General features: G+C 40.7%; 1 protein-coding gene across 1 annotated transcript; it reads left to right on the forward strand.

The window, feature by feature from the left end:
- The first annotated feature begins 14 nt into the window (after positions 1-14).
- ALKBH1 (alkB homolog 1, histone H2A dioxygenase) lies at positions 15-26997 on the forward strand. Its single transcript, XM_055436375.2, has 6 exons — positions 15-215; positions 1450-1558; positions 5068-5230; positions 18683-18773; positions 22316-22509; positions 23530-26997. The coding sequence occupies exons 1-6, from the start codon at positions 48-50 to the stop codon at positions 23957-23959; spliced, it is 1155 nt and encodes a 384-aa protein (XP_055292350.2). The 5' UTR covers positions 15-47; the 3' UTR covers positions 23960-26997.
- Positions 26998-27274: the final 277 nt, after the last annotated feature.

Below are 27274 nucleotides of genomic sequence, written 5' to 3' on the forward strand. Positions count from 1 at the left end.
CGGAGCACGGAAATCAGCTTCCGGGTCAGGGGAGGCTGGGCAACGAGATGGGGAAGATGGCGGCGGCAGTGGGCTCCGTGGCTACGCTGGCGGCGGAGCCTGGGGAGGACGCATTTAGGAAGCTTTTCCGCTTTTACCGGCAGAGCCGCCCCGGAACCGCAGACCTGGGAGGGGTCATCGACTTCTCGGTGTCCCACGCACCTGGTGCCCCCAAGGTACGGAGAGAGGAGCGGCGCGCTCGGAAGCGATGGGCTGAGCAGTTGTGGTTCAGGGACTTAGTTACCTCCTGACATGTGGAATCTTCCCGGACCAGCAATTGAACCTGTGTCCCCTGCGTTGGAGGGAGTACTCTTAACAGCTGGACCATCAGGGAAGTCTCTTAAGACATTCTTAAACGCCAGGAAACCTTCACAGGTCCCCTAAAAGTTTAATTTATAAGTAATTAACAAAGATATAAAGTTACGAGTTTCGGTTAGAAGTTCCATCTAAAAGAGAGCAATTATGGTGCTTTTAGTAAACAAAATTCTTAGTGTTTTATTGAAAGATTTTTTTCTGACTAGGGCACTCCAGCCTGGTGTTCCTCAAGTGAAAGTCGGTCAATCGTGTCCGACATTTGCGACCCCAAGGACTATACAGTCTATGAAATTCTCCAGGCCAGAATACTGGAGTGGGTAGCCTTTCCATTCTCCAGGGGATCTTCCCAACCCAGGGATTGAACTCAGACCTCCCGCATTGCAGGCGGATTCTTTACCAGCTGAGCCACAAGGGAAGTTCCTCAAAAGTGTTTTGAGGTGTTCCTCAAAGCCGTGTTTAAACACCATGGTTCAAGTTCCTTAGAAGCATTATTGTTAGTCCTAACCAAAGGTAGTCCATGTACCAAACACCTTTGATAATTCAGAATCGTAAAAAATCACAAAGATGTGGTATCGTAGGAGAAGATAATGTTAAAGGCCACAGTGGGTCAGCTCCTCATAACACCTTCAATTTTGTGTATCTCTGTTGTGTTTGTTAGTACATAGGTGAGGAAACAGGATCTAAGATGTTAAGTGACTTATCTAAGTCTTACATCAAGTAAATGGTAGAATTAAGTTTGTTGTTGTTCAATCGCTAAGTTGTGTCTGACTTTTTGCCGCCCCATAGAGCATGCTAGGCTCCTGTGTCCTCCACCACCTCCTGGAGTTTGCTCAAGTTCTTGTCCATTGAGTCAGTAATGCTACTAACCGTCTCATCCTCTGCTGCCCCCTTGAGTCAGCTCTTGGCATCCGGCGGCCGAAGTACTGGAGCTTCAGCTTTAGCATCATTCTTTCCAGTGAATATTCAGGGTTGATTTAGGACCCCAAACTTAAGACTCCTAACTGCCCCACATCAGAAATGCACGTAGAGGTTTGAGATTCTGAGTTAACCTGTGAAATAGCTTTAGCCTGCTGACTTCTGTTTCCTTCCTGCCAGGTGGTCCGATCTCAGCTGAATTGGTCCTCAGTCAGCGACCATGACGCACGCAGAGCAGGGCTTCAGCCGGTCAGCAAGTGGCAAGCCTACGGACTGCAAGGCTATCCTGGTGAGTTCAGATGAGCTCAGAAGGCAAAAATTACTCAATCATTTGTCTAATTTTGGAGAAGGAGAAAATAGACAAAGAAGAAAACTAAATGTACAAATGTTCCGTTCCCAAACCACTCCTGAATTCTTCCTTGTCTAAGATGTCCATTTACTTGGCATCTCCGTAGGATGGAGCAGGAGTCAGTAATGCCTGCGTCATAGTGCAGGAAGTGACAAACCAGGTATGAATCAAAGATCAGAACACTGACTCTGAACAGAAGAAGCACTTTGAATTGATAGAGTAACTAACTCATCATGTTCACTCCAGTCACAAAATCCCCACATTCACAAATGATGTAACAACTTAAAAGCTGTTACTTTATCAAGACTGAATTTTTGAATAGAAAACTACAGTTAATGAAATCAAAAGTCCTATAAGGCAATCTTGATTTTTGAATTTCAATGATGTCAGGTAGTTCACTTTATAGATAGAGAAATTAAGATAATAGTGAAAAGTGGGTAACATTATTAACCTTTTTTCTAGGCTCATGGGGCCATTGTTGATTAATTATCATGAACCATTTGAAAAATATATAATACCTTATTTGGCCAAATGACCTTAAATCTCCATTCTGTACCTCGAAGACATAAAGTTAACATTGCACTTGTGATTTCAAATGCAGGTCAAGAGGAAGAGAAATTCCTTTAAAAATTTAGTTTTTGTTGTTCCAAGAGCCGGGTCTGTGTTACAGCTATTAATACATTATGACCACTGAAGTGTATATGTTGCTGTCAATGGGAAGAGGTAACAACTTCCACGCTTCTATAAAAGGCCACATGCACTTTTGTGACTGAAGTCACAGAGGAAACAGTTGAGTGGTGGCTTTTATATATGAAAGCATCGCTCTTCATGCATTTGAATAAACGAGCATTTGTCACCAGGAGTGTTTTGTGCACCTTTTATTCCTGAACGCGGCCTTTTTACCTTTCAGGCCTTGCTCCTGTGTTCATGGCCACGTTTACCAGATTGTTCAGACTACAAAGTTACCAACCCCAGTTTGGTTTTCTGCTGTCCATGTTGGAATATAGGCATACCTCATTTTATTGTGCTTCACAGGTAGTTTTATCTTTTTACAAACTGAAGTTTTGTGGCAACCCTGGATTAAGCAAGCCTTTTGGTACCATTTTTCCAACAGCATTTGCTCACTTTGTGTTTCTGTCACATTTTGGTGATTCTCATAATATTTCAAACCCTCCTTCAGCAAAAGGTTACAGCTCACTAAAGGCCCAGATGAGGGTTAGCGTTTGCCAGCATTGTTTTATATAATTCAAATAAATTTTAATTAAAGTGTGTTCATTGTTTTTTAGACACAATGCTTTTGCATAAGTAGAATACAGTATAGTGTAAATTTTATTTACACTGGGAAACAATCTTGTGACTTGGAATACTTGTTTTATTGCAGTGGTCTAAAAGTCAAAGTATCTGTGAGGTATGCCTCTACTTGGTATTTGAAGTTTTCTAAGATTTCACACTTAAGCCACATCATTTGAGTTGGTACCTCATTATGTCCTTAAAGACATTATTCTGTCTTTCCTGCCATCATATAAGCTGCATTTAATAGAAGTACAATTTCCAAAACATGGGAAATGAGGCTCACCTTACTCTGACTTGATCAGAAGGATTATGTTTACTTCAGGATCCTGAATATTCTAAAGGAACCTGAGTAAACCACAAGCTGTCCTTACAAGAGTGAGCAGGAAGGTGATGGGTCTGAAGACCAGAGACTGAGTCTTGGGTAGGGTAGACCTGAGGGGGACCATGATAACATCAAACATTATCCTTCATAGAAACGGGTGGAAAGCAGTGCATACTGGTGATTAAGGTCTGACACCAGACTCTGTGGGTTCCTGTCCTGGCTCCACCACTTCGTACTATGTGATCTTGAGCAAGTTTCTTAATCTCTCTCGGCCTCGGTTTCTTCATATGTAAAATGTGTCGAAAGGTAGTGCCCACTTGATAAGGATAGGATACAATGTGAGTGTACATGTAAAGTACTTAAGTCAGTTTCTGGCACATAGTAAATGCTCAGTAAATGTTAGCTATATAGTTAGAGGCATTTCTCAAGAAGAATTGAAAACTGATTTGGGGTTGCTGTATGTGTCAGGACCTAAGACCAATGCATGAAAAATTAAAACTAGGCAAATTTTAACTCCATAAAAGGAAGACAGCAGTTGTCTGGAACCGACTGCCTATAAAAGTATTCAATTTCCTGTCACTATTTAAACCTGAATTAGATCGGAAGTATTCTTCATTTAATGTGATATCTTCGGGAGTATTATAATATTCTTATTTTGTAAGGTAGTGGTGATAACAGTCATTTATTGGAAATTTTTCTCATATTTTTTTTTCCAAATTATCAACAGTGCTATCATTCTTAAATTATTTGGAGAATTTTACTTATACGTGAAATGCAAAAGTGACCTCCGCACTTCTAAGTGAGTGTTCATTCCTGTCCTGAATTTTAGAGGAAGAGGGGTCCCTTCTGTTCAAAACCACTCTCTTCACCTTTTGATCCTGCCTTTAACCCTTCCAGGTTTCAAGACCTCCCTGTGTTCCTTTTCCCTCTCCTATATCCAGCCAGTTCCTTTCTGCTGGCTCTTTGCTCATCATCTATAAGCATGCTTAGGTCTTTCCAAACTCTCCCCTTATTCTTCTATGGCTCCTTCTCAGCCTTTGTTTCCCTTCATAGCCAGACTTCTAAAAGGCATTATCTGTATAACTATCTCTACTGCTCTATCTCCAGGTGCTTCTTGGGACAGAGTTTTTCATCTGTCTTTAATTCTTAAGAAAGCCCATACAGTGTATGTTTGTTGAACGTTGATGAGTGAATCGTTAACTATGCGTATGATTCCAGTTAGCATTATTTCTCCTCTTTTACAGAGGAGAGATGGCTCGGTATTTGCATACTGGACAGATGTCCCTTCTGTCTTTTTCCCTGTTACAGTAGTCAAAGTTCAAAAGAGGCAGAAATCACAACAGTTGTTTTAACTGAGATAATTTAATATTTAAAAATAATAATTAGCCAGATATTAGAAAACAAAAAAGGCAACACTGAGGTACCAGAGATATAGTAACTACAGGAAGCAGCTTCTACCTCTGTAAATGATACTTGGTGAAATTTGAAGGGTGACTTGGCAGTTTTAGTTCTGAAGTTTGCTTTGGGGTAACACAATTAATAATTGTGTAATACGTGTTTCTCTTGAGAATAACCCAAAAAAACAGAGATAATTGCATGGTGATAGATGTCTGGCGACCATATCAAAACAGCTTTTTATTAACTTGAAGAAATGCCTCTTCCTCTAAAACTGGAGTGAAGGAATGAAAACTTACATTTATGTGTGGAAGCATTAGCAAAAGGAGGTGTGGAGTAAATAATAAAGTAGGGGATATAAGGATGTCAACAAAAATAAATGATCTGATTAACTGATGGAGAATTTCCTCCTCTTTTTCTCTCATTCATCTCTGTATAGGATTTATTTTTATCTCAAACCCCTTCCTCCCAGGCTACCAGTGGCACTGGGTAAAGCAGTGCCTTAAGTTATATTCTCGTAAACCTAATGTGTGTAACTTGGACAAGCATATGACTAAAGAAGAGACCCAGGATTTGTGGGAACAGAGCAAGGAGTTTCTAAGGTAAGTCATACCAATCACAGTAAACCATTAGTATTCAGCTCAGGTCATCACAGGTCTTTAAAGGGACTGCTGCTGCTGCTGCTAAGTCGCTTCAGTCGTGTCCGACTCTATAATAGTTCAGTGAAAGTAACTGACCTGCTTTTTTCTCTGCATCCACTCAAATACAGCACAGTTATGTTCTTTCCCCCAGGAACATTTGGACAGACGCCTTGACAGTTATAGTAAATTGAGATCCATTTAAGATTAGCTTATCATAGCTTAGGTAATGCGTTCATCTTAGTTAATCATTAGATAATCCATTTTTATTCAGCTTCACTCTTTTTTCTGCTTGAAGAGAGTTCGTTTGGAGCCTTATAGTATCCTGAAGAGAGTACACTGAGAACTCTTTTGCTCTCCTAGATGAAGTCAGTGTTACTGTTTGTTTAATGGTGGCCAGTTGTTCTTCATGAAAACTAGTCTCTGTACCTTAATGTTGTTTCAGCATTTCATTCATTCTACAGATATTTTTTGAGGGTCAGTTGTGTGCTAAACATGATGCTAAGCATTGGAAATACACAGTACAAAGATAAACAAGACACTGTCTCGGCACTCAGGAGTGCATAGTCTGTGGCAGGAACTCGGTATCAAAAGGAATAAGATAATAGAGCTCAGAAAGTGTTAGAATAGGTCTTTATGAAAATGCTGTGGGGAATCAGAGAAAGAAATAATTCTTCCAGGCAGGAAAGAGGTGTCAAAGAAGGAAAAATGATTTTTTAATTGGGCCTATTATCCTCTTTTTTTTCTCTATCCATTTGAAATGAATCTTCAAGAACAACTAGGTGTTTGCCCATCAGAATAGCAAAAAGGCTGTTTGGGGTAGAAAAGCAGCCTTAACAAAGACAGAGTAACTTGTTCTGTGATATAGGAGCACAGAAGGTATACATTAATGTGTTTATTCAACAAATGTCTGTTGAGTTTCTGCTGTGTCGGATTCTGTGCTTAAGTGTTAGAGATTCAAGACGGAAAAGACACAGTTCCTGCCTTCGAGGAGTTGTGGGTTAGTCATGGACAGAGATATGTGCATATATAATTAAATACAATTTGGAAAGTACAGGGATAGAGTTTGTAAGATAATGAGTATGGTCAGGTAAGTGGCTAGATTGAAGGTAGATGATGGAAGATGCTTCCCGGAAGTCCTAAATAGGATTGACAAGAGATGACACCAGAAAGGTTGGTTAGGGGCAAGGGTAGTGGGCACTGGTTCGAGAGTCCGATTGCCTGGGTTCAAATCCTGGTTCTGCCAGTTACTAGCTTTGTTGACTTAGCAGTTTAACCTTTCTATGCCTCAGAGTAGTAGTCTTTTCCTCGTGTAATAGTGTTAGGATTAAACAAGATAATATGTGAGAATTCCTTAGAACAGCCTGTTAAAATCTTTGTATCAGTCTTGTATGTGTTGTTTGGACTTAATTTTCAGAAACTATGTCATATTTATTCTAACAGAGAAATAGATGATTTTCTTAAGCTGAAAGGAGAATAACAATAGAATGCATTGGTTTTCCTTTAAAAATCCTGTTGGTCTGTAGGTTATGTTACAAGCAAAAGCAGTGAGGAAAATCCTGTTATTAAATATGTCTTCTGTAGAATTGAGAGCAAGTAAGGAAAGATCCTGAGTGAAATTAGAGAGCTTAGAGTTTGTTAACTAAACCAGCCTCTGTTTCCAAAAAATTGATTTTTTTGTTTGTTTCTAACAAATGATTCTCTTGAAATGCCAGTTGTCATCTTCCAAGATAGCTCAGATGAATCTCTGTAATAAATCATCCTGTAAACAATGGTGAGATACTTTTTTTTTGGTCTAATAAATTAGAAAAAATACAAAATGTGGTGGTTATACCTTCTGTTGTCAAGGGTTGGAAGAAATTGATATGCTCTGACATTGCTTCCAGCCCTGAAAATCAATTAGGGCCTACTTTTCCTTCTGTCACTATAGGATAAATGTTTCAGTTTCCTCATCTGGGAAACAGAGGGATTGAACTGGATTAGCTATTCAGGGTGGCTGAATCATGGTCAGAGTCACCTAGACAGTACATGCCAGTTCTCCCACTTTCCCAGAGCGTATCAGAAAGGGAGAGGGTCTGTGGTTCATGAAGATTTCCCTAGAGATTTTGGTTGTGCAGAGTACATCATGAGGAACGCTGGGCTGGAAGAAGCACAAGCTGGAATCAAGATTGCCGGGAGAAATATCAATAACCTCAGATATGCAGATGACACCACCCTTATGGCAGAAAGTGAAGAGGAACTCAAAGGCCTCTTGATGAAAGTGAAAGAGGAGAGTGAAAAGGTTGGCTTGAAGCTCAACATTCAGAAAACAAAGATCATGGCATCTGGTCCCATCACTTCATGGGAAATAGATGGAAAAACAGTGGAAACAGTGTCAGACTTTATTTTTTGGGGCTCCAAAATCACTGCAGATGCTGATTGCAGCCATGAAATTAAAAGACGCTTGCTCCTTGGAAGGAAAGTTATGACCAACCTTGATAGTATATTAAAGAGCAGAGACATTACTTTGCCAACCAAGGTCCGTCTAGTCAAGGCAATGGTTTTTCCCGTGGTCATGTATGGATGTGAGAGTTGGACTGTGAAGAAAGCTGATCGCCGAAGAATCGATGCTTTTGAACTGTGGTGTTGGAGAAGACTCTTGAGAGTCCCTTGGACTGCAAGGAGATCCAACCAGTCCATTCTAAAGGAGATCAATCCTGGATGTTCATTGGAGGGACTGATGCTGAAGCTGAAACTCCAATACTTTGGCCACCTCATGCGACGAGTTGACTCACTGGAAAAGACTCTGATGCTGGGAAAGGTTGGGGGCGGGAGGAGAAGGGGACGACGGAGAATGAGATGGCTGGATGGCATCGCCGACTCTGTGGACATGAGTTTGAGTGTACTCCGGGAGTTGGTGATGGACAGGGAGGCCTGGCGTGCTGTAATTCATGGGGTCGCGCAGAGTCGGACACGACTGAGCTACTGAACTGAACTGAACCATTAAATTCACAGTACGAACCACTGAGTTAGAGGACCTCTAAGAATCCTTTCAATTTTAACTTTCTAGGTTTCTGTGGTCGGGGTAGAAGAAACTTTAAAGTAGAAAATGAAATATTTGGAACATATAAGCAAAAATAGATCTGTTCACAAAATTAGGACACCCCAATTTTATGTTTTGTTCAGAGTTCGTTGTCAGTGAATAGTGTAGCTAGAGATCCTCGCACAAAGAGTACAGTAGCTGGGCGTAAGCATCTTTATTGCAGCATTGCTTGTGATGGGGGGGCATGAGAAACAACCCAAGTGTCTGTCAGCAGGATTTCACATCACCTAAGTGTGGGGGAGCCTGGTGGGCTTCCGTCTATGGGGTCATACAGAGTCGGACACGACTGAAGTGACTTAGCAGCAGCAGCAGCAAGTGTCTCTCTATAAGCAGCTTTATTATAGCATGGTGTATAATGGAGGGGAGGGGATGAGAAACAACCTAAGTGTCAACAGGAAACCAAATCAAACATGACAGGCCCCAGTTGTAGAATCAGGCGCTATACAGCTGTTGAGAAATCCCAACTCCAACCCTCCAGCAAATACAGTAGCCTCTACAGTCATAATGAATAAAATCATTCCTCAGTATCTCCATCACATCCACGCTGGTCTAAAGCCACCATCACTTAACTGCAGTGGCCTCCTGACCCGTTGCCCTGTGTCTGCTCTTGTCTCTCTCCAGTCTTTTTCGACATAGAGTATAGAAATCATGTCACATCTTTTATCGTTCTTATCTGCAGTTCAGTTCTGATGCACACCATCCAGAGTCAACACACATCACAAGTCAAAGGCGGTGGTACTTTGCCAAAGTACCTTCACTTCAGACACCACCTCCGAGTTTGGGAGACCCCCAGTCTGTGCACACTTCTGACCAACTGGGTACAAATTCAGGGGAGTTCCCATGATGTCTTAGAACCCGTGATCTCCCTTCACTCAATAGAACAATTCACAAAACTCAAGAAAGCATTTTACTTATGATTATAATTAGTTTATTTATAATAAAATATTATAAAAAATACAGATCAGGGCCATCCAGTGAAGAGACTTCAGAGTGATGTCTGGAAGGATCCTGAATGCAGAGTTTCCGTGTCCTCTTCCCAGAAAATCAGGACTTGTGACTCTCACAGGAAGCTCCCCCGAGGCCAGTGTTCACAGTTTTAATTGGAGTTTCACCACTTGAGCATGATTGATCGAATCATAATTCGTTCTAGCTTGACAGACCCACATCCTGAGTCATCTCCTTAGCATAAACTCAGGCGTGGTCTTAGGGTCCACAGTGAATAACAGATACTCCTATCCCTTCCAGAAATCCCACGGATTTAAAAGCTTGCTCTGAAGAACCAGGGACAAAGACCAGACAGATTCTTTGTGTTCAGTCCCATCACACTTAGAACAGAATCAGATGTCTTTACCAAGGCTATAAGGCCTGCATAAGCTGACTGTCCCTCCTCAGCTCCTGTGCTTTTCATTTATTCTCCAGCACTCCTGGCCTTCATTCTGTCCTTATACACTTTAGACGTGCCCAGATTCTTTGTACAAGCTATTCCTTCTACCTGCAAAACTCTTTCCTTAGATGACCAATCCTGTTGGTCTTTGTTCTTACATCATCTTGTGAGATGATTCCCTTATTCAGTTAAAAATAGCCCACCACCCCACCACCACCCCCATTTCCCTTCTTCTTTGTCCCTTTGCCAGTGTGTTTATTCTTCAGTGCATGGTAGTTACTAAATAAATATTTGTAGAATTAATTGGTTAATGGATACTTTTTTATACCTCTTGAATTTTTTGAATATATTATCTATTCAAAAATAACTTCAACAAGACAAGGGAAAATGTACATTTAAATAAAACAACTATTTATTTCATAAATTATGCAATGCTTTGTATCCATTTTTGTATTCAATGTACGTGAAGGCTTTTTTCCATTGATGTTTTCAGTACGGAAGCAGAATTAATCCCTTGCCGTTTCTCCTTCTTTAAGACTTTGGTTATAATGCTGTTACAGCGTGTATCATATCGAATCCCAGCATCTGCCCCTTCTCCTCCCACTGTCTGCCCTGCCCCCTCCCCCAGACCTTGAACATTTTGTAGCCTTGGTGCCAACCACAGTTCTTTGTATGTATTAGAAGGTGTTGAGTAAATATTAATTTTAAGTAAATTGTTAGCTTCTCTGCTAGCCCAGTAAAAATATAATGCTAAACTTGAGAATGATTGATTAAAGACTATATGTAGTATCTTTCCATCTTAGTTTAATTCATTTATTAAATAATGTATATTTATGCTTTAGGAAATACTTGGTGCTAGCATAGATATGAAGATTAAAACTCAGCCCCTGCCTCTGAGGAAGAGGCTACTGAAGGAAGAATTCAGGCACTTTCTTAACATATTTGCACTAAAAGCGTGTGCTTTACTGGAGGAAGTCGCAGAGTTCTGTGTGAGCACGTAGAGGAGTGCGCGACTGAGTCCAGGATGGAGGTTTCCCTGAAGAAGGGTTTAAACGGTGTGAAAACGCAAATTGGAAAACTCGAGCGTTGAGCAGCAGAGGAGAGAGCATCACAGAAGATCGCGTGGTCAGAAACATAGCCATGGAAGATGGAAAGGAGGACACCTTGCAGGAAATGCTTGGAGGCAAAACTGGAAAGGTTAGGGCCAGATTATAGGGGTTTCCATGCCGTAGAGTGTTGAGGAAAAATTAATTGATCCAAGAAAGAAACGGAAATGTTTGAACCAAGCTGAGGATTATTACCTGGAAATAGCATGTGAGAAAGCTCCAAGAACTATTCAGCTGTTAGAGGACAAGGCACAGTTGCATAAGTTTTCTGAGACAGAGAGCTGGGTGTGAAATGATGGATTATTGACAGTTTACAGAGTCTGTTTCTAAGCATCCCCTTACAAGATCAAAAAGGAACGTTATCTTTTAAGGAGTTATCTTATTGATGCTGGGAGAATGTTGCTCTTTATATGAGCAGGTATTTCTGCCGATGGGGGGGGTTTTGATCATTGCATAATACAGATACACAACTCATAGTAAGGGGGAGAGAGGGAGCCTAAAGGCAGAGAAATGTTTTATGTTTAAATTTTTTTCTTGTCTTGCCATAAAATACAGATTTTCTTCACAATAGGAAAATGTGGACTTTGTCCTTGTGAATGGGGAATTCAAGATCAGTAATAGATCTTTCACTTTAGAGAATTTTTGTGGCAGTGCAGAAAATGGACTGCAAATTTAACCATTGCAGAAAGCACAGTTAAGAATTTAGCATACTAACGCATGCAAAAGATAATGCAGGCCTGGTAGAGACATTTTCTATAGGACTTGGTAAGCAGAAGGCTGTGAAAAGTGACAGAAAAGTAGTTAAGGATTAAACACATATTTCTAAGTGGAGGTAGATTAAGTTTGGGCAAAGTAGGGGGTGTTCCAGATTTATTGAGATATAATTGACATATAACATTGTGTTATCCGAGGTGTACAACATAGTGATCTGATACATGTATAATTTCAAATGATTATCACAATAAATTTCATTAACGTCCGTTACCTCACATAATTACAATTTCTTTTTCTTGTTATAAGAACATTTGTATTCTCAACTCCTTTCAAACATACAATATAGTATTAACTATAGTCAATATGCTGTACATTGGGCTTCCCAGGTAGCACTGGTGGTAAAGAATCCTTGCCTGTTAGTGCAGGAGACACAAGGGACGTGGGTTTGATTCCTGGGTCAGGAAAATCTCCTGGAGAAAAGAATGGCTACCAATTTCAGTATTCTTGCCTGAAAAATTCCATGGGCAGAGGAGCCTGGTGGGCTACAGTCCATGGGACTGCAAAGAGTCAGTGTGACTGAGCACACGCTATACTTCACACTTCCAGAACCTCTCTTCCAATGACAGGTTTTTATCTTTTGACTACCTTTACCCGTTTCATGCACGTACACCCCCGCCCCCGCCACCACTGTCAACCACCAGTCTGTTCTGTATCAGATTTTTTAGATTCCACATAAAACTGTGATCATGCAGTATTTGTCTTTCTCTGATTTATTCCACTTAGCATAACGCCATCCAGTTTTATCCATGTTGTTGCAGATGACAAGATTTCCCTTTTTAGTGGCTGAATAATACTCTACTGTGTGTGTATCACATTTTCTTTATTCATTCATCTGTCATTGGAAAGGCAGAAGAAAGAAAGCAACCTTTCTTTGCTTGTCTTGTTTCCATGTCTTGGCCACTGTAAATGCTGCAATTATTTAATATTTCTAAACAGTGTAGCAATTTCTCAAAAATTAAAAATAGAACTGCTGTATGATCCAGCAGTTCACTTTCTAAGTATATATTAAAGGAAACAAAATTACTATCCCAGAAATATATCTGCACCTCCATGTTCGGTCATTTCAGTCGTTCAGTCGTGTCCGACTCTCTGCGACCCCATGAATCACAGCACGCCAGGCCTCCCTGTCCATCACCAACTCCCGGAGTACACTCAAACTCATGTCCATCGAGTCAGTGATGCCATCCAGCCATCTCATTCTCTGTCGTCCCCTTTTCCTCCCGCCCCCAATCCTTCCCAGCATCAGACTCTTTTCCAGTGAGTCAACTCGTCACATGAGGTAGCCAAAGTATTGGAGTTTCAGCTTCAGCATCAGTCCTTCCAATGAACACCCAGGATTGATCTCCTTTAGAATGGACTGGTTGGATCTCCTTGCAGTCCAAGGGATTCTCAAGAGTCTTCTCCAACACCACAGTTCAAAAGCATCAATTCTTCGGTGCTCAACTTCCTTCACAGTCCAACTCTCACATCCATACATGACCAGGGGAAAAACCATAGCCTTGACTAGATGGACCTTGGTTGACAAAGTAATGTCTCTGCTTTTTAATATACTATCTAGGTTGGTCATAACTTTCCTTCCAGGGAGTAAGCGTCTTTTAATTCCATGGCTGCAATCAGCATCTGCAGTGATTTTGGAGCCCAAAAAAATAAAGTCTGCCACTCTTTCCACTGTTCCTCCATCTATTTCCCATGAAATGATGGGACCAGATGCCATGATCTTTGTTTTCTGAGTGTTGAGCTTCAAGCCAACCTTTTTACTCTCCTCTTTCACTTTCATCAAGAGGCTTTTTAGTTCCTCTTCACTCTCTGCCATAAGGGTGGTGTCATCTGCATATCTGAGGTTATTGATATTTCTCCCAGCAATCTTGATTCCACCTTGTGCTTCTTCCAGCCCAGCGTTCCTCATGATGTATTCTGCATATAAGTTAAATAAGCAGGGTGACAAAATACAGCCTTGACGTACTCCTTTTCCTATTTGGAACCAGTCTGTTGTTCCATGTCCATTTCTAACTGTTGCTTCCTGACCTGTGTACAGGTTTCTCAAGAGGCAGGTCAGGTGGTCTGGTATTCCCATCTCTTTCAGAATTTTCCACAGTTTATTGTGATCCACACAGTCAAAGGCTTTGGCATAGTCAATGAAGCAGAAATAGATGTTTTTCTGGAACATCTCTGGCAGATGTTGGCAATTTGATCTCTGGTGCCTCTGCCTTTTCTAAAACCTGCTTGTACATCTGGAAGTTCACGGTTCATATATTGCTGAAGCCTGGCTTGGAGAATTTTGAGCATGACTTTACTAGCGTGTGAGATGAGTGCAATTGTGTGGTAGTTTGAGCATTCTTTGGCATTGCCTTTCTTTGGGATTGGAATGAAGACTGACCTTTTCCAATCCTGTGGCCACCGCTGAGTTTTCCAAATTTGCTGGCATACTGAGTGCAGCACTTTCACAGCATCATCTTTCAGGATTTGAAATAGCTCAACTGGAATTCCATCACCTCCACTAGCTTTGTTTGTAGTGATGCTTTCTAAGGCCCACTTGACTTCACACTCCAAGATGTCTGGCGTTCATTGGAACATTATATACTGAGATTTTTAATGGAAAAAAGATTGGAGGAAGAGGAGAGTGAGCAAAGATAATCCTTAGTGTTGTTTGGGGCTTATTGTTTTTGAAATTCCTGAGGAGTATCCACATGGAGATGTCTCTGCCTTTGGAAATACAGAACTGAGCAAAATTTAGGAGTCGAGAGAGAGACAGAGGGATATGAGAGTTACACAGGAAGACCATCATCATAAAGCAGTGGGAGTGATGTGGCTTTTTGTTTGTTTATGAAAGACATACAGAGAAAAGGCAACAGGGCCTAGGAAGCATCAGGTCTGGGTAAAAAAAATTACTATTGGAAGCCAGGGTAAGGAAATGTTTCCAAAATAAGACAAAGACCAAGGCTTAGGATTTGGTGATTAAATGGTATCATTGAAACTAAGCTAGTTTTTGTAGCGTGTAAGCAAAAGTGAGATCTCAATGAGGAGAGTGGGGGCAGCTGATATTGAATTCTTTGGGATGATTTAATCATGAAGAGAAAGAGCTATGGAGCATTAAGTTTGTGGAAATGTTTAACATTTTTTACAGAATCAAGAGGAAGAAACAAAAAGGAAAGTTGGAAATATGGAAAGAAAGATGATAATGGAGAAAGGCCTCAGCGGCTACAACAGGGAAATGGGAGACAGTGTAGGTGGAGAATTATTGGCCTTAATGGAAAGAAACAAAACCACTGCTGAAACCAGGAAGGAAGGACAGAGTAAGGATTTCAAACAGTACTGAGGTGTAGGAGAGGGAAGCTGAAATCATTAACTGGATCCTTTGAGTGGGCCTCTGTATTCTCTTTGTCCTGGAAGGGAGTAGGGGCAGGACTGAGGACTTGAGACAAATGGTAAAGGTTTAGGACAAAAAGTAGAAGATGAGATAAAACTAACATTTGCAAGATAGCGAAACGGTGTTACAGTAGAATTGGATGTCCATTTGCTCTGGTTTACTGAGAGATTCAGGTTAACTGGAAGCACTCAAGTACTGAAAAACTGGAGTTCTAGGGACCTGAGATGCAACTTTAATGAAAGTGAGAGACTAGGAAAGGAAGAAGGACGGAAAGCTGTGGTTGTGGAGGGAAATATTTAGAGTGGTGAAACACACAATCCCTAAATCTTTAAAAATGATTGAAGAAGCAGTACCTGTAATAGGATATTGAAGGTTTTCTATCATAAACAACTTTCAGATTTCTGTCCTAAGTGAGAACTTGGTTCACTAATGTCCCTTGAGGCAAGAAAGAAAAAACACCAGTGCTTACCCACTGCATGGAGAGTGGGCAAGCAGGACAGGAGTTCATTTCCACACAGTTTGGGTTCAGTTGAAAGCAGTGCTGTAGAACGAGATTGCTGAGAGAAATGCTAACACTTACATAAAGGTTTTCCCCTGACAGAAACTGAGCAAAGTGCTGAGTGGGCATTTAGCAGGGGAGAAGGTGCAAGCTTTGCCCATCCATCATCTGCTGGCTACTGCCTGAAGGGGCGGCACATTTCTCTTTGCAGTGAGCACCAATAATTAGGCTCATACCTGCTTGAAAACCTTCTTCTGGATAATTGGGTGAAGATTTAAAGTTAGATTAGATGGCAGCATTCCCTGCATTCCTTCGGATGGTTAAGTAGCTCCATTGCCAGTAAGCCTTCTTGGCTTCTTCCTTTTGGACAATTCAGGCTTAAAAAATGACCCCCCCCACCCTTCCCTTCATTAATCCCTCAGTATTTTCTGCCTGAAAACTGGAAGCATGTGAAACCTGGTTTGAGTCTTATACTATTCACATTGTTCAAATGAATTTTTTGGAATCTTTATTACCCAGGAGGCCCATGGGGACCAGAAGAGTCCCTAGGTGCTACTGAAAAAAGAAATGTCTAGCACAGGCCAGTCCTGCTCTCACATCTTGAAGGCAATTGTTACAGCAATTGTTGCTACTTTCCTTTCAGAAATCCTATAACAAAAGCAAGAATAGAAGTCAGGTTTTCAAAAGAGGATATGAAATAAGGGGTAGAATTTCATACCTACATTATATAAACACACATATACACATTTTCTCCTCAAAATGGCACACTCACAATTGATCTTTTACTGAACAAATTTTAAGCCTTTTTTTCCCCTTCTGTTAGAAGAACTGGAGTTAATGCCTGTGAAAGTATGGCTCTTCTCTGGCTGCTTTTGCATCCTGGACCAGTGCCCCTCTATAATATTCATATAGGACAAAACCCAAAGCCTTTTCTATAGTGATACAGTTAAGGTAGAAAGAGTTCTTTTTGGTTTCCTAGAAAAACAAAAATTTTAAAGGTTCATGTTACAAGCTATATCTTCATGTTTGGTTGTTACTATAATTTTGATTATTAAGACCATAAACTGTGTGTTAGTTATAATAATGTATACCCTGTTCTTGAAGAACATTAGACCCCATCTTTTGATGAAAAGCAGTTTATTGGTGTCACCTCAAATGTCTAATAAAACGCCATCAAATTTTCAGAACTGCCTTGTTACCTTTATTTGTACAAATCAGTCTGGTTTTGGGTTCTTTGTCAAGAATAAAATGATCTCTTATTGAGAGAAATAAAAGGTTGTGTGTGTGTATGTGGCTGGGATAGTGTTTCTCAAAGTGTTGTCCCTGGATCAGCAGCATCAGCATGGTTTGAAGAAGCCCAGTGCTCAGATTTTTAATGGAGGATGGTATATAGGCAATCTCTGCCTGACAGGTACCAAAATTCAGACTCCCAGAAGAAAGGCACGTGTTCAGCATAAACTGTATTGTTTATAGAGACACCATAGGAACGGTAAGCTTGGCCAAGGGCCAACCTGATATACAGTCTTTTCAAAGGATAGAAGTGGGACCTGCTGGGCCTCTCTTCTTCACAGTTGTGCTAAATAAGTTAGTATTTGATCCATTTATTTAGTTACTGGTCTTGGTGTTGGGGCTTCCCTGATGGCTCAGTTGGTAAAGAATAACCCCTGCAGTGCTGGAGACCTGGATTCGATCCCTGGGTTGGGAAGATCCCATGGAGGAGGGCATGGCAACCCACTCCAGTGTTCTTGCCTGGAGAATCCCCATGGACAGAGGAGCCTGACAGGCTACAGTCCATGGGGTCACAAAGAGTCGGACACAACTGAGCGACTAAGCACACACTGGTCTTGGTGTGTGTCTGTGTTGCAATGTCCTTAGAATGTAAACTCTTTGAGGATAGACAGCATCTACCCTGTAAGCTATCAGCCGTCAAGATGAATGCCACTTACACACGGTGAGCCTGCAGTAAATCCTTTGCTTCTGCTCATGCTCTCCCTGTATTGCCTACTGCATCACTTCTTGTTTAAATGCCAGCCGTTCTTCCATGCCATACTCACCTCCCCAACTTTACCATGAAGGCTCAACTGATTAGACTGTTGACTTTGAACTTTCCTTCTTCTGATTCTGGTAGTCTTGTGCTATCCACCATAGTGCTAGATTTTATACAGCCTAAAATTTCCCCCTCATTTCTTCTTATACTTATCTGTCATCTCCTGTCAAAATATAAACTCCTTAAAGCAGTCCAATCTTTTCTGCTTTAAAGAGTAGTGGTTCTTAGATTTAAAAAAAAAAGATTGATTAATGATGTAAATTACATAGAAAAACTAAAATGATTAGGCCTAGCATTCTTGTATTTTTAGATATTTAGAGGTAAATCAAATAAGCAGGCTTCTTTAGAAAAAGAGTAGTTAAGAAATTCTCTGATGGTCCAGTGATTAGGACTCCATGCTTCCCCTGCTGAGGGCCCTGGTTCAGTCCCTGGTCAGGGAACTAACATGTTGCAAGCAATCCTGTGTAGCTAAAAAAAAAAAGAGTAGTTAACTCCATAGATTTTATTAGACTGGATTATAATTACAGAAAGGACACCTCCATTTTATAGAAACCTCCTGTGGTTTAAATAAGGTAATGTTAGAAACCAGATCAATTAAAGTGGCCATTAATTGTTAGCTAAGCCTCAGGTATTTAAGTTGTTATGTGGGGTTAAAAAAGGTATGTTAAACCAATAATTTTTGATTGTATACTGTATTTTGCCAAGCTTTTTCCCCCAAAACTGCAGTTCTAGGAAGCCACCATCATTCTAGACATAATGATAGCTGTAATTTATCATGTCCTGCTTTCAGCAAATGAAATTGTAAATATTCTATTAGCCAAATTTTCAATTATCCATAGGACTCTTTGTCCCATTTCCCATGGACAGGTAAAGACATTTCTGTTGTCATTTTATCATTATTGATATTCTGGAGACTCACCCTTTAAAATTGATCCCATTCAGCAGAGGATTTAGAACCAAGGATTAGGAATTAGAAATGCTAGCATATTTTTGGTAGTATTATATTCTTGGTCAACTCATTTATCTGTTCTAATTTCCCCTGAGGAGATCTTGGCTAACTGCTTATATAGATACCAAATTTAGACTCCAGGATCCACGCAACAGGCTCTTGCTGCCCTTTACAACGAATAAATCATCTTTTGTCTCCAATTTTGCAGGTGTAAAGCAGTGAGTAAACGGAGACCCCGAAGTTTGCTGGAGAAGCTACGCTGGGTGACCCTTGGTTACCATTATAACTGGGACAGTAAGGTATTCAGATTTTCTTGCTAGTTCCATTGATTTTCATTTTTATGCTTCTTGAGCCCACATAGTTTGACTTTTTTCTGGCCAAACTTAAAGTATCAGATTATCCATTTGTGGGAGGGTTTCTTTAATATGTTCCCTCCTTTAAAATCCTTTTGATACAGAATCTGAAGAGGAATGAATAATTTACCAAGAGAAAAGTACTTTTTCTTGTGCTCTCAGATTATATTATTTCATCAGAAGTCGTTGATGCTTTCTCTGGGGAGGTTTCAGGGATACAGATTTTTCTTTCCTGTACTCATGAGAAGTTTTCAATTATAATCTTTAGTTCCATTGTTATTTAGTGTTTGTCGATTATTTATTTTCTACATAATGTGTGCCTGGAGTGGGAGAAGCTCCATGTACTTACAGTGTTCTCTTCCATCAACTCACAAAAGAACTTGCAAGATCTAGCTTCCTTTGACTGCTATATAAGGTCTGTGCAGGGCAGAGATAGGAAAGAATATCTACAGTTAAAGTTCCGTGTTTTCTTGAGGTACAGTTTCTTCTTTCCTGACCCTTGCGCTTCAGAAAATGCCTCCTTTATTGCTGACATCTCAATGCCACTTTTCTCAGTGAGGTGTTTGCCGCCAAAAGGACTTAATTCTGAGGATAAACTGAATCAAATTGGCATGAACCATCTTCCTACTAACCAGTTACTTTTTAAAAACTCTATAGTTTCAGTCAATCCAGCTTAATAATAAATGTATTAACTACTGAGAATAGTAATAAATGTGGCTCAGAACTATTCATGATATAAGTCTTATTTTCAGTGATACAGCTTTAATGGAAAACCAGACATCTGTATTTGGGGAGTAGTTTTCTTCTGGTTAGACAGCCTGGATTTGAATTCTGCCTTCAATATGGCTAGTGTCTCACCTCACAAGATGATTGTGAGGGTTAAATGATTAATGCCTTTATAGTGATTACAGTACTGCCTGACTATTCTCCGCAGTTAAATTCATTAGCACAATAAATGTTAGCTTATTGGTTTTTAAGGTACTAGTTTTATTGTAGATACTGTTATTTCCCAAGGACCTCAAAATTAGCCTCACTTACTAAGAAAAGCATGGTGTGAAAAGAGTCAAAAAACACTGAATGGCTAATCAAAGGGAAGTGAAAGAGAACTAAGAAACAAGAGTAGTGCGTAGGGAATTCAGATAGGGATAAAAGCCCAAAAAGGTAATTGTTTTGTTACAGCAGAGACGATATAGTGCTGTAAGTCGTTGGTCTTTTGAAGGACTGAAACAAAATGGTAGAGAAAACCTTCTCTAACTACACTCATAATTTTGAGAAATTAAATAGGAGCTCTTATTTGTAGTACAGGAAAAAAGAGAAGAGAAAAGTAAAACAGATTCCAACTGAAGAGTCTTGGCCATCCATCAGAGACTCTTCAGAAAAGTCTGATTTTTCTAATCAGATCTGAGGTTGATTGAATAACAGGAGGACTGAGAGAGGAGCATCAGACCAAGGAAGAGTGTCAGATGCTGCTGGCTTACGTAGCCCTCAGACTTGTCTGCCGCTTGTTCTCAGAAATTGTGTGTGTTTTGTATAGAGAGTGTTCTGGCCTTAAAGAGTTGTGACCCTTAGGTACAAAAAATAGAGGCAGTTCAGGAAGGTAAGTGCTGAAAATTACTTCCATTTTGAGGTCCTAACTTGACCAAAGTGTTCAATTCAGTCGCTCAGTCATGTCCGATTCTGCAACCCCATGAATCACAGCACGCCCGACCTCCCTGTCCATCACCAAATCCCGGAGTTCACCCAAACTCATGTCCATCGAGTCGGTGATGCCATCCAGCCATCTCATCCTCTGTTCCCTTCTCCTCCTGCCCCCAATCCCTCCCAGCATCAGGGTCTTTTCCAATGAGTCAACTCTTCGCATGAGGTGGCCAAAGCTTTAGCATCAGTCCTTCCAGTGGACACCCAGGACTGATCTCCTTTAGAATGGACTGGTTGGATCTCCTTGCAGTCCAAGGGACTCTCAAGAGTCTTCTCCAACACCACAGTTCAAAAGCATCAATTCTTCGGCGATCAGCTTTCTTTTTAGTCCAACTCTCACATCCATACATGGTCACTGGAAAAACCATAGCCTTGACTAGACGGACCTTTGTTGGCAAAGTAATGTCTCTGCTTTTTAATATGCTATCTAGGCTGGTCATAACTTTCCTTCCAAGGCGTAAGCGTCTTTTAATTTCATGGCTGCATTCAGCATCTGCAGTGTATTCAGTTTAAATGTTTTGAGCATGTCAGCCCATCAGACTGACCAATGAAATCACATGAAGCTACGTTGCAGACTAGTTTTTAATTGATACACTTTCTGCCTTCTGTCCCAGGATCCCATCCAGGATACATTACATTTAGTTAGCATGTTTCCGTAGACACCTCTTGGCAGTGACAGAGTTCTGAGTTGCCTTTTTACCCTAAGAGAACTCTCATGTTAGGGATTAGAGTGGGCTTCCCTGGTAGCTCAGCTGGTAAGGAATCCGCCTGCAATGCAGGAGATGCCAGTTCGATTCCTGGGTTGAGAACATCCGCAGGGGGAGGGATAGGCTACCCACTGCAGTATTCTTGGGCTTCCCTCGCGGCTCAACTGGTAAAGAATCCACCCGCAGTGCGGGAGACCTGGGTTCGATCCCTGGGTTGGGAAGATCCCCTGGAGAAGGAAAAAGCTACCCACTCCAGTATTGTGTCCTGGAGAATTCCGTGGACTGTATAATCTATGGGGTCGCAGAGTCAGACACGACTGAGCGACTTTCAGAGAGGTGTAATTGCTTTGCATGTTGACTTTGTGCATGGTGAATTTGTCGGGTTTATCATCGCATGGCACGATGCCTACCATATCATAGGTGCTCAGTGTTTTGAATTGGCTCAATATTACATTACTGGGTGCCTCAAAAATGTGTGGCTGTTAAGAAGACAAACTTATTTTTGTGTATAAAAAACTTTTTGTATAAGAGAAATAGGCTACAAGGATATATTGTGCAACACAGGGAATATAGCCAATACTTTATAACAACTATAAATGGAGTATAATCTGTAAAAGTTTTGAATCACTGTGTTGTATATCTGAAACTAATATAGTGTTGTAAATCAACTATACTTCAAGAAAAAAGTTTTAAGGGCTGTATTAATATTGCATGTGGTAGAGAACAGACTTGTGGTTGCCGAGGGGGAGGGGGTGGGGAAGGAGGGATTGGGAGTTTGCGGTTAGTGGGTGCACGCTGTTGTATATAGAATGGATAAGCCAACAGCAGGGTCCTGGACAGCACAGGCACTATATTCAGTATCTTGTGATAAACCGTAATGGAACAGAATGGAAGCAAGAAGCCTGCGTAGGTGTAACTGAGTCACTTTGCTGCACGGCCGAAACGGACCCTCACTGTGAGTCGGTCAGTCAGCACACCGCATGTAAAGTAGATGATTTTAAAGTGGTGATTAATCTTATGCCACAGTTTCCTCTTTTCCTGAGATCATTTTTATTTTTCTTATTTTCCCTGCTTTTATCAAAGAGATACTCAGCAGATCATTATACACCTTTCCCTTCTGACCTGGCTTTCCTCTCAGAGCAAGTCGCTGCTGCCTGTGGATTTCAGGGTTTCCGAGCTGAAGCAGGTATCCTGAATTACTACCGATTAGACTCCACACTGGGGATCCACGTAGACAGATCTGAACTAGATCACTCCAGACCCCTGCTGTCATTCAGGTGAGTTGGGTCTAGGGATTTTGAATTACTTTTTTATCATTTCATTCCATTTTTATAAAGCATTTTTAAGCTTAAATAAATAAAAACATTAAATTTTCTAAATGGGTGAACTCAATAATCTTTCACTCTTGGGCATCTTAGCAATGTAGCGTAAGTAAAATTAGCATCAACCTTTGGGTAATGACCTAGTTACAAGTATTTCTGTTTAAGATGCGTGGATTCTGCCTTTCGTAATGAGAGGTACTGTGAGTGTCTGTGTAATAGATGACTGGTAAAGGCCAGAAGGCAAAGGGAGCAATCTGTTTGAAATAGAGAAGCGGAAGGCACAGAAGCCCAAGTGGTCTAGTTTATATTTGTGCAGAGTGCTGCACCTGTATCTCCAGAGGAAAGTGCCTGAACAGAATCTCATCAACTGCCTTACCTTTAAAGTGAGCAGAAATGATAAATACCTAGTAAAGAACCCAGATAAATTTTTATTTGCTTGTTTAATTGCTTCAAAATCTATTTTGCAGCAGTTCTGTGGTCTCTAATTTTTAAGTTTAAGTAGCGGACCATGGACTAGTCACTCACAGACACACACCAGAAAAGAAGGATCTTAGCACAGTTTAAGGGAAGATCCCCTGGAGAAGGAAACGGTAACCCACTCCAGTATTCTTGCCTGGAGAATCCCATGGATGGAGAAGCCTGGTAGGCTACAGTCCACGGGGTCGCAAAGAGTCGGACACGACTGAGTGACTGAACAGAACGGAACAGCACAGTTTAAAAAGGAGAATTGGGGCTTCCCTGGCAGCCCACTGGTTAGGACTTGGTGCTTTCATTGCCATGGGCCTAATCTCAATCCCTGATTGGGGAATTAAGACCCCATGAGCCGCACAGCACACACACCCCATCCCAAAAGGAGTATTTGGAAGCAGTAAGTACCAAGCTGAAATTAGAAAACTAGTGCAGCTGGCAGTTAACTTTCCCAACCATGGCTAATAACAGAAGCTTACTATTGTGTGTTGTTTTACTTTTTCATAGCTTTGGACAGTCTGCCATCTTCCTCCTGGGTGGCCTCAAAAGAGACGAAGCCCCCACCCCCATGTTTATGCACAGTGGTGACATCATGGTAATGTCAGGTTTCAGCCGCCTGTTGAACCATGCAGTCCCGAGGGTCCTTCCCAGTCCAGAAGGGGAAGGCCTGCCTGGCTGCCTCGGGACGCCTCTCCCAGCTGACCTCCCCAGAGACTCGGTGGTGGAGCCCTGTTCTGTGGAGGACTGGCAGGTGTGCGCCAGCTACTTGAAAACTGCTCGCGTTAACATGACTGTCCGGCAGGTGCTGGCCATGGGCCAGGACTTCCCCTTGGAACCCATGGAGGAGAATAGGAGAGACATCACCACAGGAGGTTCCTGCCATCTGGATGATGACAATAGCCGAGTCAAGCGAGCGAGGTTGAACCCTGACTGCTGAGGCTTGGAGCGCCCGTTCTTGTACTCCGGCAGGTTCTACGGGAAGTGGCTGTGCTGTTTTGTATTGCCATCGACTTTAGCATCAGGACAAGCCAAAAACAGAGACAGGGGAAAACTTACCATTGATCACACTGTTGCCTTAGAACTCCTCTGAAGAGGAAACTGATGAACCACTTTGTTCAGAGAAGTGTTTGACATTGTCCAGTCCTGGTTAGGTTTTGGCACTAATGTACGGAGAAGTCCAAGAAGGTATGACCTTCCACAAGAACCTTCCCAGCCTTGCCGTCACCTTTGAGCAAGGTAGAAGTGCGTTTTCATGTCTCTGAAATCTTTAAATACCTCAAGTTTTGTTCATGGGAAACATTATTCTCCTTCCACCACCCTATCTAGCGATTTGTGGTAAAATTGTGGTTCCATGAACCGACCATTAGTCTTACTATAATTCTTCCAATCAACGTTGAATTCTTTGGACTTCGCTGGTCTTCACAGAAGAATCCTATATAAATAACTGGAAATCACATCTCCTAGAAAAGAGATTAATCCCAGCTATGTCTCTTGCCTAAAAGGTAAACACACACAAACCCAAGGAAAGAGGAACAGTAGTTTCTCCAGATGTCTTTTAGTCTGTAAACACTTCAGTTGGCTTTTAAATGCAATTTTAATTGTTGGACTAAAAAAATCCTAAGGGTATTCTGTGACTGTTTTCTCCATGAATAAACTTACTCAATTTTAAATTAAAGATCTGTATCTGTGTTTGAGGTTGAATGTATCTGGGATTAGTTTTTTCCTATTTTCACTTGCTGTATTGTTCATGCTATTGAAGCCCTGTAGCTGTTTCTGCCTTAAGTATTCTTTGTAGCTGTCTCACAGGAGAGAATATTCCTTGATATTCTAGTCACCCTTTTTTTTTTTTTTTTTTTTGGATTATAGACATCATGGAGAATGCATGAAGCACTGAGTTTTAATCTATGTACCCCCACTACTCAACTCAGTATATCCTGAGCCTTTGAGTTACCTTATGTTTCTCTGGACCTCAGTTTCCTCATTCATAAAATGAAGATAATGTTTACTACCATCTTCCTAGATGGATGTTGCTATGTCAAACAGTAATAGAAATTTAGTGCCCCTTTCTAGGAGCATAATATCGCCAATATTTTATTACTGTATATACTCTTAGAAACACCCCAGCTTATCTGTGTGGATGACTGACCAGAAGCTGCTTTGTTACCTGCTGCTTGCGACACAACTTGCCAAACATTGATTTCTCCTCTGTCCTGCCCTTTTTTTTTCCTTGAGTGTTAAATAATTGAGTTTATATTGTAATCTTTGGTGTTTTTTTTTTACAGGAATAAAAATTAACAGATTCATCCTTTATGTGTAGCTGCGTTCTAAAATTTGTTCATAATAGGATAATTTTATATAGTTAAAATTACCACTGAGAAAAAATCCCTTAAATTTTCCATAATATACATTATATGAACACTGTGTGCATTATATGTGACTCACTGAAAACCAACATGTCATTCAGTAAATCCAGCAGTCAACTTACCCTTCAGCATTTGAATAGACTGTTCTTTAGTCAGCTGATTGTCAGATGAAGGTGTTGGCTCGTGCATGTTCAAACTGCACGTGGAGTGAGACGCGTATGCTGTGAGAGGCCAGCCGAGAGGACAGCAGATCCTCACCCAGCCAGGCTTCCTCTGAGGCTGTGCCCGTGAGCTCATTTGGGAGGTGGAGGGGGCTGAGCAGAACTGTTTGCACAGTTCAGTTCTCGTTTTTATGTGTATTTACTTCTGTGAGGCACATGTAGTTGAAGATGTGTGTAATACAACTCCACTTTGACACAGGAAATTACACAACTCAAGAAAAGGAATAAACTGGTGATGACTCGCACCCAATTTTTAGTTGTCTGCCAGAAATTTTCTAAGTCAAGGGTCAACAAACTATAACTCACCTCCTGTTTTCATATGACTATGAATAGCGTTTCCATTTTTAAATGAGAGGAGGCGGATTAGAAGACTAATATTAGTGATACATGAAAATTATATGAAATTCTTGTCCATAAAAGTTTTAGTGGAACACAGCCACACTTAATTCATTTACAGGTTACCTGTGCTTGCTTTCATGCTGAAATGACAAGAGTTGAATAATTGTAACACAGACCACGTAGCCTACAAAATCTAAAAGATATGATCCAGCCTCTATGGTAAAGGTTTGCCAACAGCTGGAAAGGAAACCAGACCCCCCGAAAGGGGCCTGAAACCAAGAGAAAAGACCAAGTGGAGGATTTTTCTTTTCTTTATTATTTTATATCAAAAATGCCAGGATAGATCTTCAGTGTGATCTGGGTAATCTGTGGTATCAAGAGTCATGAATGTTAGGTCTGGGGAAATTGACATGCTAATACTCTGCAAGTGGGAACGTAACTTGCTATAACCTCTAAGGCTTGCTTTGGCATCATGTAACCTGTAATGAATTCTACATCCCAGTTTGGTCAGGGCAGTCCTCAGTGATGTTTCCTTTTCCTCTCAAGGCTTCTGGTTTGATGATAATATATGGTCGTCTTAATTATGTTTTAAAATCTGTACCACCTGACCCAGTAAATTTCACTTCTAGTTGAGTCTAAGGAGGTAATTAGAGCTGTCTGAAAGATTTTTGTGTAAAAACATAATAGTGAAAGTTTGAAATAAACTCCAGAGACAGGAGCTGGTTGATTAAATTCATGGATGTATTCAGTAAATGGTTTTTGTGCACTGTTCTTTCCACAAAGCACTTGGCTTTGTGGTGCTTATTTCCTTGTGGAAATGACATAGCCATATAGTGGAGAACTAAAGCCGTTAAAATTCATGTCTTGGAAGAACAAGTAGAGATATGAGGAAATACTTGTATTTAATGAGAAAATTCAGTTATGAAACCATGCATAGGAATCTAATTCTGTACAAATTGTTTACATATTTTTAAAAAGTGGAAGACTTTATATACCAAAGTGTGAATGATGGTGGGAGTGTAATTGATGTTTATTTGTGCTTTTCTGTATTTCTAATTTTTTGATTGAAAATCTTTTTAAATCATTTTAAAAATACAGCACACTTGAATTTCTTTAAAAAAAATACTGTCTTACCTAGTAGTTCTGCCTCTGCTTGAAATATATTAGAATATAAATCTTGGGACATCAACATTGTCTAACAAGAGGAGCTTGTTTGATGAAGCTGTTTTATGTAATAAGATACTATATAAACAATATCACGTTTAAGAGATCTCGTCAGTGAGCAGAAGAAATGTTCAATATGTTAACTGAAAAACAGCTTAAAAACAG

Source organism: Moschus berezovskii, chromosome 9 (assembly GCF_049115385.1).
Source record: "Moschus berezovskii isolate FMDL1 chromosome 9, NW_MosBer_1.0, whole genome shotgun sequence".
Lineage (NCBI taxonomy): Eukaryota > Metazoa > Chordata > Mammalia > Artiodactyla > Moschidae > Moschus > Moschus berezovskii.